This window comes from Zeugodacus cucurbitae, chromosome 4 (assembly GCF_028554725.1).
Source record: "Zeugodacus cucurbitae isolate PBARC_wt_2022May chromosome 4, idZeuCucr1.2, whole genome shotgun sequence".
NCBI lineage: Eukaryota > Metazoa > Arthropoda > Insecta > Diptera > Tephritidae > Zeugodacus > Zeugodacus cucurbitae.
In genome coordinates, this window is record NC_071669.1 from 63,806,642 (window position 1) to 63,821,223 (window position 14,582).

Below are 14,582 nucleotides of genomic sequence, written 5' to 3' on the forward strand. Positions count from 1 at the left end.
CATAGCTAAATTTTTGCTTTTTTTATTAAAATACAATTATTTAATTTAATTTTTTTTTCATTCATCATTTTCATAATCGTTTGAAAAGTTAATAATTAATATGCCTATATCTATATATATATTAGATATAGACAAATTATACACAATATAAACTATTTAATGAATATTATGAATAAGAGAGAATAAAACTATAGGTAATCAGTCTTAAATTATAATAAAACTAATAATAAATCATATAAATGACATGTACAACAATATGAATATCACTTAACATACCTCAGCCCGCTTGGAAATGTTGCAATTTCTTTTCCAAAACCGACCTCATGTTTTCTTATCACAATTCGCTGTAAGCAGTCGAATTTTCAAATGCCTTTGGATCAGTTCCTGTGCGCATTCTATGTAATCTACTTTAAAAATATTAATTGCTGGCTGGTATGTGTTGTGTAGGTTTTCCAGCTTTTGCTGTTGACTCGTTACATTACAATTTTTCAATTCTAACTCGACTGCTCCACGCGGCGTCATGGGCAACCAGTTTTCTCGCGGGCTATTGGGATTCCAAAGCACCACTTCACCACAAACTTCACAATATTGCCCAATTTTCAATTCAACATCAGTGGTGACGAATTTAAACAAACGTAAACTTACTGTGCCTTCAGGGAGATTGCAAGCCCTTTAATGTAAAAATTTGAAATATAAATAATTACGGTATGTATAAACCATTAAAAACCTGGGTAGTATTGTTGATAGGTTGATGTTTTCCAGTATGGGATAACCATTTTCGTGTTGATTCAATTTGCCAATTACAGTGCAACGTCCATAGTGTAATTTTAAAAAGTTTTTTTGCAGCGCCAGTTCTTCTACTAAAAGAAATTTGTGATAGTAACAATATTCTTGCAAAACAATACTTTCCTTATTTTCATTCAATGCAGTTGAATTATCTTCCATTGTGGAATACGAAATAAAAATTTGTAGATTCTTCCAATTGCTAGCTATGCAAAAACGTATAAAATAAAAGGCGCGAGAGTTCCCATATGTCTTTTTACATTGCCGGGTGCTTCAAATGACCTTAAAATTTAAGTTATTATTAGTAAATTAACAAAATTTATGAAAATATTATAAATATAAAGGATACACATTTAGAAAAGCATACAAATTTTAAATAATTTTTATAAAACAAATTCCAAATATGTTTAATATATAAATTTACCTTTAAATTATATTCCTTATTATTTTTTTAATGCGCAAAGAACTACGAAACATAGCTGGACGGTATGTCGTCAAAAGGAGGGCGATAATCGGAGCAACCCTGACAGCAAAAATGTTGAGGAAGTGGCAGAAATTGAGAAAATTTGTACGTGAAAAGATCAAAATTGTCGCCGAGGTTGAAGAAATCGAAAAAAAGCTAAAACTTTGGTAATTTAAATGTGAAATTTGTGTGTTTTATAATTCGGTAATAATTACGCTTATGTGCAACAATAAAATATTTAGTGTTTGAATCTATAAAAGTGAAAACGCATACAAATTATGAATGGTGAAAATCGAAAAAAAATTACAAGTATTTCATAGAAAGAGGTGCGAACTAGCTGGAATGCAAAGTGCAGCAGAGGCAACATTCGGCAGTGGGTCCCAAACCCCCACCTCAAATTATACGAGTAGAGATTACTTGGTCGGTCGGTTAATGTGTTGCGAAAAAGTCGAATAATTGCGAGAGGAGTGGCGGCTACTGTTGCGTATGGATGAGCTAGTTACGCGCAAAACGCATATAATTGAAGGACACAATTGTAGCTACCATTCTCAAAAGAAAATTTCAAAGAATAAGTGGTTTGAACGAATTATATATATAAAGTGTAGCAGTAATTGTTGAAAGTGATTCGTTACAGTGTGAATGAAATTAATTGAAATATAAAGTAAAAAGTATTTAATATTATTTCTGAAATTTCATAATGAACTTAATAGACTTTTAATTATTTCAAAATTAAAATGTGTTACATATAAATACTACTTCACTTATATATCAAATTCAGTATCATATCTTTTTTATGCAATCGCGTTCCATTTTAGCTATCTTTATTCCATATTCTCTTTTGTTGTCTGTTGCGAGATTTTCACGCGGCTGTTGGATTTATGTCAAATTGGAAACAACAACTACTCAATGGCAGTGGCAGAGACGCAGCAGCGGTAGCAACAACGATGTCGACTCATTTATGGTGTAAAAGAATGTTTACAGCAAAATTTTAGTGTGTGTACACAGGAATCCATTTGATTTAAAAGGCATTTTTGATTTAACAATCAGTGCGATTTTTAAAACTGAATTTTAATTATGCGAAAGCAGCGCTGTTCTACCGGTAACCCTATAAAGTCCTCCGATCGCGATCTTGCGGCACGGTACAATAGTTGCGGCTTTATTTGCTGTTCTTTTACTTGTGTTGTTGTTGCACATTACGTTATCGACGCATTTGCTGCGAGTGGATTCTAGTCTTGTTTTTTTTTTTTTTGGCTTGCGGAATCTTCGGGAGCGTTCGGTCTACTTAATTCGACTGAGATCTGTGCTGTTCAAAAAGTTGAACAGTACCAGGGTTACCGAATGTTTAGCAGCGTTTATTTTTTAAGAGAGGAGTATGAAATGTTTCATCAAGTTTAAACTAAAAAAACATACTATTTTCAAAAACATAAAGGTTTTTCCCCTTTTAAAGAAAAAAATATTTGTGCAATCAAAAGTATTTTTTTGTAAGGAACAGAAAAGAGTGTTGGCAGTACTGATTAATTGGATTGATTCCGAGTGGTGTGGATACCGATCGTAGTGGAGCTGCGCAGTTGCTCCGTTGCTGCCACTGTCAAAGTAGCTATTTTCCATATCTTCACAAGTGTTCTGCTTTATATCCATTTACACTAGTGTCTCAGTTACAAGATTTTTGTTGATCTTATTTCGCTCATGGGCATTCTTCATAGGATATGGTTACGAAGAGAATCGGAGAAAATAAATAATGTGCTTTGAAAAATGTAAACTCATTTGTATATTTTCAGAATAAATAGACTAAGGCAGCAATAATATTCGAGTATTCACGACGCACAGTAATCAATACACTAAAAGAATTATGAGCGAAAAGGAAGTTGTAGAAAATTATTTTGATATAAAATGAAATTTGAAAAAGAATTACATTTTTGGTTTGTAAAGGAAAGAGAAAAAATAAGTGAGAAAGTGGTGGACGACGTAGTACAGAAAGTAGAAGTGAAATAATTAGGATACGATCAAAATTGCGGAGTGTAAATCGAAAGGTGACTACAACGATACATAGGAGACAAAGCAATTCGAATCACAAGTGAAAGAAAAACGAAAAAATAACAAACAGAAAAAGCACCGGAAAAAGAGGCATATGAAAGTTTAAATGCAGTGAAGTGAAAAGAAGAATTATGATAAAGCAAAATTGTGAAGAAAAGCTGTTATGTGCAATAAAGGTGCTGGCTCAGTAAACGAAGCGAAAAGATAGTAGATAGAGTGAAGTTATTTTTTTCGGTTTGCATTGTGTGTGTGTGTGAGAAATTGAAGAAGGAAGCAAAGCAAATAAGAGCAAATGTGCAAGAAAGCAGAAAAGTTGATTAAATCGGGCAAAGTCAACTCCAAACGACAATTGAAAGCAACTAAAATACATACAAATATTAGTGCAGAAAAATATTATATACAAGATCATAAATATTATTACAGATTTTGAAAAGAAAATCAATGTGTGCTTAGTGCTTGTGAACATCAATTCACATTCATTGCGTCTTATTGCATATTTTTGATGCTTCCAGCGAAGAAATATATAATAAAAACGAAACAAAAGTTAAAAAATACTAATAAAAATTTAAAACATAACATTAGGTAGTCTGCGGTTAATTACATACTCATTTGGATTTCCAATACGGCAATTTTTCGGCGGGTTTGTCAGAGAGACAAACTGCCTTTTATTGACTGCCAGACAGTCTAATAGGCCAGGCAGTCGGCTCAACAAATTGATTGGAAGATTGAGTGATCAATTCATATTGTTGACCAAGTGACGTCGATCAATTTGAAGTTTAAACTAACTACTACTATAACAACAACGATTTCGTCATTTGAATAGCAGCAATAAATAAATTGAAAAAATATATTCAAAATGTCTTCTTTGGACGTGCGTAATAATTCAGCGGTGATGAAGCGGGCCGAGCAACTTAAGCGTTGGGAGGAATCGGACACAAATCGTCAACCACCAACACCACGTCCCGAGCGAGGACGCAAAATAAAATTCTCCTCGGGTTGTGTCTTTCTGGCGGCCTGTATGTCTGGCGATAAGGAGGAAGTGCTAAAACTATTAGAAAGTGGTGCTGACATAAATACAGCCAATGTTGATGGATTAACTGCCCTACATCAGGTGAGATGAATAAGAAATTTTTATTAAAAATAAGTCAAGAAATTATAAAGAAATTTCCAAACTTCATTTAATTTATATTAAAATATATTTTATTTTTGTTCATTATTGAAATATTCTATTTGTAAAATAATATACAAGAGTATTTATGAAGACACGTGAACGTCCCTATTGCGTCAATACACCTCTAGCTTATTTTGAAAATATACGTTGCCAAACAATATAATCCACCTATATTTGTAGATTTTCCTCTCTCTTTCCTTTCGTGTAGCTACACAGGCCATTATTATCGCCGAAAATCCAATTCAAGCGACCATAGGCTCTGGCGGCGTCAGCAACGTACAACCTAATGCGTTTGTACGCCACAGCCCACAGCCAAGCCAGAAAATTAACAAATTCGTTTCTAATGCAAACAGACGATTTACAAACCCAACAAAAAATAAAAGCTATTTTTAACTATGAAATTATTTGGCTGGTGTGTTGCTTCATATGGTGTATATACTTGAGCATGTACATCTAGGCCTGTATATATGCATATATATTTTTGCAAATCATTTACGTTTGCTATACTGAAAACTGAATTGCGTATACAAGTTGTGCGTGTATATTTTTGTTCTTTTAAACACTGCAATTCTAATGTTGTTGCATATTAAAATGCAAGACACTAGCCGATATTAATTCCAAGTTCTTAATTCTAATTAGTGATAAAACCAATCCATTCAACTACTTGTCAGCATTAGAATTATTGGAAAATTTTCTGTGGACTTGTGCTTCAGATCAATTTAATGAGTTATTCTAAATAAAAATGCAATTTCAAATAGATTTTTTCACATTTCATTTGCATTGCATTTATAATCTGCCAATAAATAGCCACAATATAATATATTAAATTCTTATTCAACTTCAATTCTTTGAGGCAGGCAGATCTCTGGCATGAAATGATTTTATTGCGTTGACAAAAATAACAAAAAAGTGTATTTACATAAGTATTTATAAAAATGCCTTGAAAGTCAGTCGTTGAGCACCTCAGAAATCTAAGTGGCAATAACCTTTGTTTTCAATGACATGGTCATTGTTTTTCTCCGCTGTCTAGAAATTAATTTAATAAAGAAATAAAATTGTGTATTTCACGCCAGAACGAGGATAACTAAGTAAATCACAGTTATGCCATTGGCATTGTGAGACAAAAACAACACCTCCCAGTGGTTGCTTCAATTTAAGTGGGTGGGTGGCAGCCTTTGCGCCAATGCTAGAAGTGAGGTGTTTATGAGTCTTACAGAATTTGTACACAATATATATTTTAAAATCATATATTTATAATTTTAGCGCGAGTGTCACAGTATAAATCTACACACATTTTATGCTATAGTTGTAATTACGGCAGGATTGTTTGATCTCACATCTTGCTGTTTCATTTAGGCGAATCACAAATTTTATTAACTATTTAATCTTATACTATTATTTTAACATTTTCATGATTTTAGTTGTGTTTAAATTTTGTCTATTCCACAAATAAGTAGCCTATAAAAAAATAAATGGCAACATCAAACGTTTGTTGACGCGTTTTATAGCCTTGGCCTCGTTCTAGGCGATTTTCTATCACAAATCAAACATTTCACAGGAGGCAAAAGCTGCAGCTAGCGGCAACGCAACAACAATGCTCTTGACGAACGCAATTACATTTACAAAACAAATTATAAAAATAACAAAAATTTCATACAAATTTAATTTGTTTTTGTTTTGTGTTTGTTCATTTTTGCTTTTTGTCTTATTGTGTAATTGGGTGATTTTGTAATTTCGTTGAACATTATTTGCCGCGGTTATTGTTTTTAAATCTATAAATTTCTTTATTACCAAATCCTGTGGTTTCGCTTTGCTGCTAATGATTTATGAAATAAGTTTTTAGTTTTTATTTTCATAACAAAATATTTTTTCTTTAATAAATGTAATCCTTTTATTCGTTGATCGTGAGGTATTGTATCGTATTTCTTTTTTTGAAGGTTTTCTTAGTTTTTACTTTTGGTTCCAAAGAAATAAAACATAAACTTAAATGACAGACAGCAACCAACTGTTTAGTGAAAATCAAAAATGAAACAGTGGCGTATGTATTAATTCTGTGTAGAGGGTGAACCAAATTTTAATGAATTTAGATGTTATTTTCTCATTAATTTTGTATATAATAGTCATACTAGCTTTCATCAGGAAAGAATTTTGAATTCCAATTTCTTTTTCTTATTGGAATAATTTTATTTATCCCCTTTCCATGACGACACTGTCATATCATTCGCTAAATACAAACTATTGTATCATTGTGAAATATTTCGCAAATTTTTTTCTGTTCCAAGTGAGTATAGTATATCTTCAAAAAAAAAAAATGTGGCACAAGATTAACCGACGCTGCCATTTAATGGTATTTTGTACGTCTTATAATTTGGCGCTGAAAATGATGACGACAAGCGAGCGAGACGGCACATGCGTGTGATATTTTTTTAATTTTGAATACTAAAAATATGACAGCGTCTCAAAAATCCAAAGTTTTCAAAAGCAACAAATAAACCCAACACAATAACAAATACAATGAATATTATATGGAACATATAGAGCAGCCAGGGAAGTTGGCAACAGTTGTCCAACACGAAATCGGCAATAGTGAAGGCAATGATGGCGGCGATGATGCGGAAACCAAAAGAATTTCACACATTGACGCGATGAAAATATGAAGTTGTTGTTTCATTCTTCTTCTATTTTCTGTTTTTTTTTTTTTTTTTGTTTTTAATTTTCCCCCTCAAAAACACTTGCTACATCGCACCAAACAGACGGTGGCTCATTCTGTATCCGTTGAACACACCCGCACACGTGTCCGTCCATCACAGCCATGGAGAAGGACGTTTGCGCGCCATATGTACATCTGCTGAATGATTTGCTTAATCCAAAAATAAAATTCAAAATTGTTGCAAAAATTGTACACATTTTGTGTGCAGGAAAATTTGTAGCAGCATACTATACTGGAGGCTAGCAAAACTACATACACGATTTACATAGTGCTAGCAAGTGAGCGTACGCATTGCAGAAGCGTGCTTTTGAGTTGGCGAGCGAAAAGCGTTGAAAAGGCCACGCCTCAACAGCATGCGATGTGCCGCAATTAATGTTAATGGCCGTCTGTGTTTCGTTTTTTTTTTACGCTTTTCCGACATGCGAATGGATGGATTAGTTGCCTTACATACTCTCGTACACGCTGGCGGAGCTCATTTGATTTTTATGTAGCTCGCTTTGCTTGAATGATATACGATTAGCTGGGGCTGGTGCGGCTTCATCACTTCCTTCAGCAATGAAATTAATTCTATTCTAGAACACTATTGTTACATTATGCATACGCAAATTTCTATACAGTATACTATGTATCCAAGGAAGATGGGCATGTAGTTTACAATATAATTTGTTAATTTATTATAGTAGTATATTCAGTTTTATTTAAGTTTTTACAAAATTTTTTATCTATTTTCTCAACTCTTTATTGCAATTCACTAATCTTTGTGAACTTTTTCAATAAGATAAAATAAATCAATTTCTTTTAATTTGGATCTTCCTTCAGCTGATTGCTTGCATTTTTTTAATTTTTCTATTCCTTTTTTTTTGACATTTTTCTCTTTAAAAGCAACAGCAAAATGCACCAAACTCTAGCATGTGTAATGGTGCCACATTTCTATTAATTCAACGTAATATTATTTATAATATTATAAAATAAAAATCATTAACTATTGTAAAATACAAAAACAATTATGGCATTTTCACCTGTAGGTTCATATTTTTTATGGCTTCTTTGTAGACTAAGCAACTAGGTTTATTATTTGATTAAACTTAAAAGATATACATATGTGGAATATTAATAAATTGCTGATTCATACCTAAATATATGTACATATGTATATCATAAGTGTCGCTTCAGTGCTCTTTATAACTAACCAAGTTTTACTAAGCTACGCGTTAAATTACGGTTCTCCAAACTATGTACGTGAATGTGGTTATCGATAACAACTAAAGTCAATAAAGTTATAGTGTGTTTAGAGTAAACCGTTTTGATTGTTACATTTAACCCGTTTATGTTACCGGCAGCAACATCTTTCACTTCTAGAAACCCATTTTCCATAATACATTTTATTTAGATACATTCTCAAAGAAATGAGAAGGCAAGAGGTAATTCAAAGAAAGATTTATATTGCTGCTCCCAGCGTAATGGTCTCAACCAGTGACTTTTAAGGCGTTTGCGTGCATTTTCTTTGAAATCATTGTTTACATACTAGATACGCCGATATAAAAAATTTGGCTGCCTACAACTGTTTCTATATTTAAACCGCATAGCGCATTTCTTGCATTTCATTTTATTTGGTTTTCTGCTTTGTTTTTGGTTTTTGGAAAAAAATCCCGTGACTTATTTACATTTGTACAAATTGTTTAAAAATTTTATTTATAGATTTATTGACTCAAACGATGTAAAATTTGCAGAAATCGTCTATATATTCATACTTGAAGCAAATCGTTAAATGTATATATGTATGTAAGAAAAAAACAAAAACATTTTCTACACATTATTTTCTTATATTTTGCTGCATTCCACAAAAATGAAGTATAAGAATAAAATAATTCTTTTAAAGCATTATTTTTGTATACGCGCTTGTGCTATATAACGGGTGATTTTTTTGAGGTTAGGATTTTCATGCATTAGTATTTGACAGATCACGTGGGATTTCAGACATGGTGTCAAAGAGAAAGATGCTCAGTATGCTTTGACATTTCATCATGAATAGACTTACTAACGAGCAACGCTTGCAAATCATTGAATTTTATTACCAAAATCAGTGTTCGGTTCGAAATGTGAAATCCGCTTTTTTATCGACAAATTTTGTTCAGCGATGAGGCTCATTTCTGGTTGAATGGCTACGTAAATAAGCAAAATTGCCGCATTTGGGGTGAAGAGCAACCAGAAGCCGTTCAAGAACTGCCCATGCATCCCGAAAAATGCACTGTTTGGTGTGGTTTGTACGCTGGTGGAATCATTGGACCGTATTTTTTCAAAGATGCTGTTGGACGCAACGTTACGGTGAATGGCGATCGCTATCGTTCGATGCTAACAAACTTTTTGTTGCCAAAAATGGAAGAACTGAACTTGGTTGACATGTGGTTTCAACAAGATGGCGCTACATGCCACACAGCTCGCGATTCTATGGCCATTTTGAGGGAAAACTTCGGAGAACAATTCATCTCAAGAAATGGACCCGTAAGTTGGCCACCAAGATCATGCGATTTAACGCCTTTAGACTATTTTTTGTGGGGCTACGTCAAGTCTAAAGTCTACAGAAATAAGCCAGCAACTATTCCAGCTTTGGAAGACAACATTTCCGAAGAAATTCGGGCTATTCCGGCCGAAATGCTCGAAAAAGTTGCCCAAAATTGGACTTTCCGAATGGACCACCTAAGACGCAGCCGCGGTCAACATTTAAATGAAATTATCTTCAAAAAGTAAATGTCATGAACCAATCTAACGTTTCAAATAAAGAACCGATGAATTTTATGCGTTTTTTTTTTTTTTAAAGTTATCAAGCTCTTAAAAAATCACCCTTTATTAAAGCTAACATACACAAATCGAAATTGCGTTATTACAACCAAAAAAAATCCTCCAAAATCACACATGTGTTTGTGTGCCTGCAGTTGTTGCTTGCAACCAAAAAGGGAATTGCGAAATTTTGTGCGTGCGCTGCGTTTCATTGGCGTTCTGCCTATGCGGCTGCACACTCCTCTCCAGCGCGTGGCACTTGTTGTTTTTGTATATTAAGTAAGTTGAATGTGTCAGCAGTGCAACACAATTGTGGCAGTGGCATCATGCGTTGCCTGTCAAATTGTTTATTGCTACAAAAACTATAGAATATGCAACTTTGTCTTCGCATATGTGTTTTTGCTATATTTATTGTTTAACTTTTTTATTTTTATTTTTATTTTTTTTTTTTTTGCAAAACGCATTTTCCTATTTTTATTTTGCTAATTTTTGCTCTCGTCTGTGGTGTATTGCATTGCATTTTTTAATAGTCGTACTTTTCATGTGTTCTCAACCACATTCCAAACTTTGTTTTTGTTTACTTTTTCACTTTTTTTCTTCGGTGATTTTGGTCTTTTTGACAACTATCGTTCGATATTCTTGATGACGTTGACATTTCGCTTCATTTGTTATTGCATCGATGACGTAAGACTTGAGTAGATTTGGAACTGACAATTGTGGGAATGCGAGTAAAATATGTATTTTATTTGCTTGTTTTTGAATTAAAACAAATTATTGACTTGTCAATAATGAAAAGAAAATTTATTTAATAAAATGAATCTTAACTTTATGAGTTTATGAGTTATAAATGTTTTGGCTTGAACTGTGAATTATGCTAGACTTTGGATGCATTAAACGACCCACCGACTTTACAAATTCTGAAAAACTTTGTCCGACCTGCTGAATGGCAGTGAGAGTACAACACCAGGAGCTGGCGAACCCGATCCCCCAATCGATGACGATGGAACAGATGTTCCATTACCCGACCATGAAGAAATTCGAATAGCAATTACCCGCTTGAAGAACAACAAAGCAGCGGGGGCCGATAGATTACCGGCAGAACTATTCAAATACGGCGGCGAAGAACTGATAAGGTGCATGCATCAGCTTCTTTGCAGAATATGGTCGGAAGAAAGCATGCCTGACGATTGGAATCTCAGTGTGCTCTGCCCAATCCATAAAAAGGGAGTTCCCACAATCTGCGCCAATTACCGTGGGATCAGCCTCCTAAATATCGCATACAAGGTTCTATCGAGCGTACTGTGTGAAAGACTAAAGCCCACCGTCAACAAACTGATTGGACCTTATCAGTGTGGCTTTAGACCTGGAAAATCGACAACTGACCAGATATTCACCATGCGCCAAATTTTGGAGAAGACCCGTGAAAAGAGGATCGACACACACCACCTTTTTGTCGATTTTAAAGCTGCTTTCGACAGCACGAAAAGGAGTTGCCTTTACGCCGCGATGTCTGAATTTGGTATCCCCGCAAAACTAATACGGCTTTGTAAGCTACGGAGCAACACCAAAAGCTCCGTCATGATTGGGAAGGACCTCTCCGAGCCGTTCGATACCAAACGAGGTTTCAGACAGGGTGACTCACTATCGTGCGACTTCTTTAACCTGATGCTGGAAAAAATTATAAGAGCTGCAGAGCTAAACCAATAAGGTACAATCTTCTACAAGAGTGTACAGCTCATGGCGTACGCCGATGATATTGATATCATCGGAAGCAACAACCGCGCCGTTTGTTCTGCTTTTTCCCGCATGGATAAGGAGGCGAAGCGAATGGGTCTGGAGGTGAATGAGGACAAGACGAAATATCTCCTGTCATCAAACAAACAGTCGGCGCATTCGCGTCTTGGCTCCCACGTCACTGTTGACAGTCATAACTTCGAGGTCGTAGATAATTTCGTATACCTGGGAACCAGCATCAACAACACGAACAATGTCAGCCTCGAAATCCAGCGCAGAATAACTCTTGCCAACAGGTGCTACTTTGGACTGAGTAGGCAATTGAACAGTAAAGTCCTCTCTCGACGAACCAAAATCAAGCTCTACAAGTCGCTTATCATTCCCGTCCTGCTTTACGGTGCAGAAGCTTGGACGATGTCAACATCAGATGAGACGACACTAGGAGTTTTCGAGAGGAAAATTTTGCGTAAGATTTATGGTCCTCAGAACATTGGCAACCGCGAATACCGCAGACGATGGAACGATGAGCTGTACGAGTTATACGACGACATTGACATAGTTCAGCGAATAAAAAGACAGCGGCTACGCTGGCTAGGTCATGTTGTCCGAATGGACGAAAACACTCCAGCCCTGAAAGTGTTCTGTAGTACCCGCCGGAGTAAGCCGAGGAAGGGGAAGGCCTCCACTCCGTTGGAGGGACCAGGTGGAGAGCGACCTGGTTACACTTGGGATCTCCAACTGGCGCCGAACTGCGAAGGAGAGAGAGAGGTGGCGCACTATCGTCGATTCGGCTATAACCGGCTAAACGGTTGCAACGCCAATCACATACATACATACATACAGTCGGGAGAGTGAGCTGTTTGATTTAGATTTGTTGACAGTCATAAATAAACACGATGGTATAGAGAACGTATTATGGAAATAGAAATCATGTCATTTTTGACATTTTGTCACAAATCGATCCTATCATATATCAGTTACGGCATAGAATATATATTTTCTGTCATATCAAGCGATCTTGACCTACATTTATGAAAATTTTCATTTAGTAAAGTGGTTCGAGGGGTTGTTCTCTCACTAAAAGTTCATCCGCGGTACGATTTTAAAACAAATTTTTGCCCCCAAATTGTCGGAAGAAATTTTAGTTTCAAATATATGATTTATTAAGATGATAATATATAGAATAAATATTTTTTGATTTAATTAAATTAAATTTCATTTTATATGTTATCTTCCTACAAAATGGTCCATTTCTTCAAGTATTATAATTATTGATAATATAATAAAATTCATAGCAATTATTATAAATAATAATAAGTATCGCTGTAATCACCACAATATACATAAATGATTTGAAAATTATCATTCAATTAAATAAATTCCTTGAAAAACATGCTTATTACCCATTAGACATCAAAAAGGCCCTTTCAAATATACAGATTTACATAAAATCATTTTTAATTAAGATAAAGCAAAGCATAAATATTTTTATTTTACAAAAATTATTGCTGTAATGTTTATGCCTAAAATCCAATACGTTTTTCATTAAAAACTGGATGCCTGCCAGATAATTCGTTTTCTAGACATATGCTGAAGAATTGCAAAAACGGCTGGCCAAAAGTCGAGCATGTACGAGGTACGAGTGTGGTTGTATAAATGCATATGAGTATTGTAGTATACTTTATTTCATTTTATTTGCATATTCTGTAAAAATTTCACAGAATTCCATTCCTAATTATTTAATATACTTGAATATAAACTGGTCTGATATTGGCACAATATATTCGTAAATTTGAGTTTTTTACTATAACGTAGACCTGACAAAGTAAATATATCATTTTCATTATCCTCAAAACTCTGAAACTCCAAAAGTCTACCCTTAACCGACTAATAGTCCGTTAAACCACGCTAAATTAGTGGAAATTCGCTTAAAGGCTATTCATGGCGTATGAGTAACATTTCGTGAACTAAAACCGTTATAATTGAAGACCTATATCTCAAACGATTCTTCTTCTTCATCTGCTTTACGCTTGAGTTCATATTTGCATCTTGGATTGCGTGATTTTTTGTTGATTCGCATGTATGTATGACCGACGCCTGCTGGCACCCACTTTTTTGTTTACATTCGCTTTTCAAAAAATACACACCTATCAACACACGTGGCTATGCATATTAAACAACACGCAGACATACATACATACATATGTATATGCTTAACTAAAAGTAAATTTAAATAGAAAAAATACGAGAAATTTTTATGCGCAAGCGAATACATATTTACATGTGTTTGTGTGTGTGTTTGTTTGTCTGTTTGTCTGTTGATTTTCTAACACTTACACTTTTACCACTTGTAAAAATGCAGTTGCATTATAGCTGTGCCGCTATAGAGTAGGTTGGCTTTTTTTTATTATTTTATTTTATTTTTAATTTCGATGTTGTTGCTGTTTGTTGTTGTTGATGTTGTTGTTGTTGTAGTTACTCCGTCTGACGCGTTGGCTATGCGCTTGAGTAACAAATGGGGTGAATAACACTTTATTTGATTAAACTTGCGCTAATAGTTTCTATTATTATGCTGAATGCGATGCGGCAGTGGCAGCTTGTTGCTGGCGCATGCAATGCAACAACAAAAGTTGAAAAAAAAAATTACAAAAAATAACAACAAAATGCAGATAATCAAAATTATAAAAAGAACATATACAAAATACCTCATACAATAAACATTACAAGTGCAATCGGCAGTGCCAATGCGGCTACACAGCAACAAATTGAGAAGGGAAAAAATAATAAGAAGAAATTAACACTTTTTCAAGTATGTATGTATGTAAATATGTATATTTGTTAGTGTGTCTGTTATAGTTGGCTGCAGTTGCGACGACAATGCCTAGTGCCAAGCAGATTAAGCAACAAGA

The 14,582-nt window shown here is 34.4% G+C and overlaps 2 protein-coding genes across 18 annotated transcripts in view; one reads left to right on the forward strand and one right to left on the reverse strand.

Moving 5' to 3' along the window:
* Window positions 1-321: 321 nt before the first annotated feature.
* LOC105211108 (uncharacterized) lies at window positions 322-945 on the reverse strand. Its single transcript, XM_029039540.2, has 3 exons — window positions 906-945; window positions 728-860; window positions 322-670 (listed from the first exon to the last, which is right to left on the reverse strand). Exons 1-3 carry the CDS (start codon window positions 943-945, stop codon window positions 322-324), a joined length of 522 nt encoding a protein of 173 aa, XP_028895373.2.
* Window positions 946-1,256: 311 nt separating this feature from the next.
* Window positions 1,257-14,582, forward strand: part of LOC105211109 (protein phosphatase 1 regulatory subunit 12A) — a 65,050-nt gene continuing 51,724 nt past the window's right edge. For 11 of the 17 annotated variants that reach the window (XM_054229952.1, XM_054229954.1, XM_054229953.1 and 8 more), the window contains exon 1: window positions 3,025-4,391. In XM_054229952.1, the coding sequence (XP_054085927.1) occupies window positions 4,137-4,391 (255 nt within the window). In that variant the 5' untranslated portion in view covers window positions 3,025-4,136. Of the gene's footprint in view, window positions 1,451-1,791; window positions 1,908-3,024; window positions 4,392-14,582 lie in introns of those variants that run through there. The other 6 variants (XM_054229944.1, XM_054229948.1, XM_054229945.1 and 3 more) reach the window with 6 other exon arrangements.

Excerpts from the sequence above, each read along its gene's own strand:
- LOC105211108 (XM_029039540.2), bottom strand. The coding sequence starts at position 945 with ATGGAAGATAATTCAACTGCATTGAATGAAAATAAGGAAA. Across the intron at positions 861-905 it reads ATTGAATGAAAATAAGGAAA|TAGAAGAACTGGCGCTGCAA; the intron begins GTATTGTTTTGC and ends AATTTCTTTTAG. Across the intron at positions 671-727 it reads CTATCAACAATACTACCCAG|GGCTTGCAATCTCCCTGAAG; the intron begins GTTTTTAATGGT and ends TTTACATTAAAG.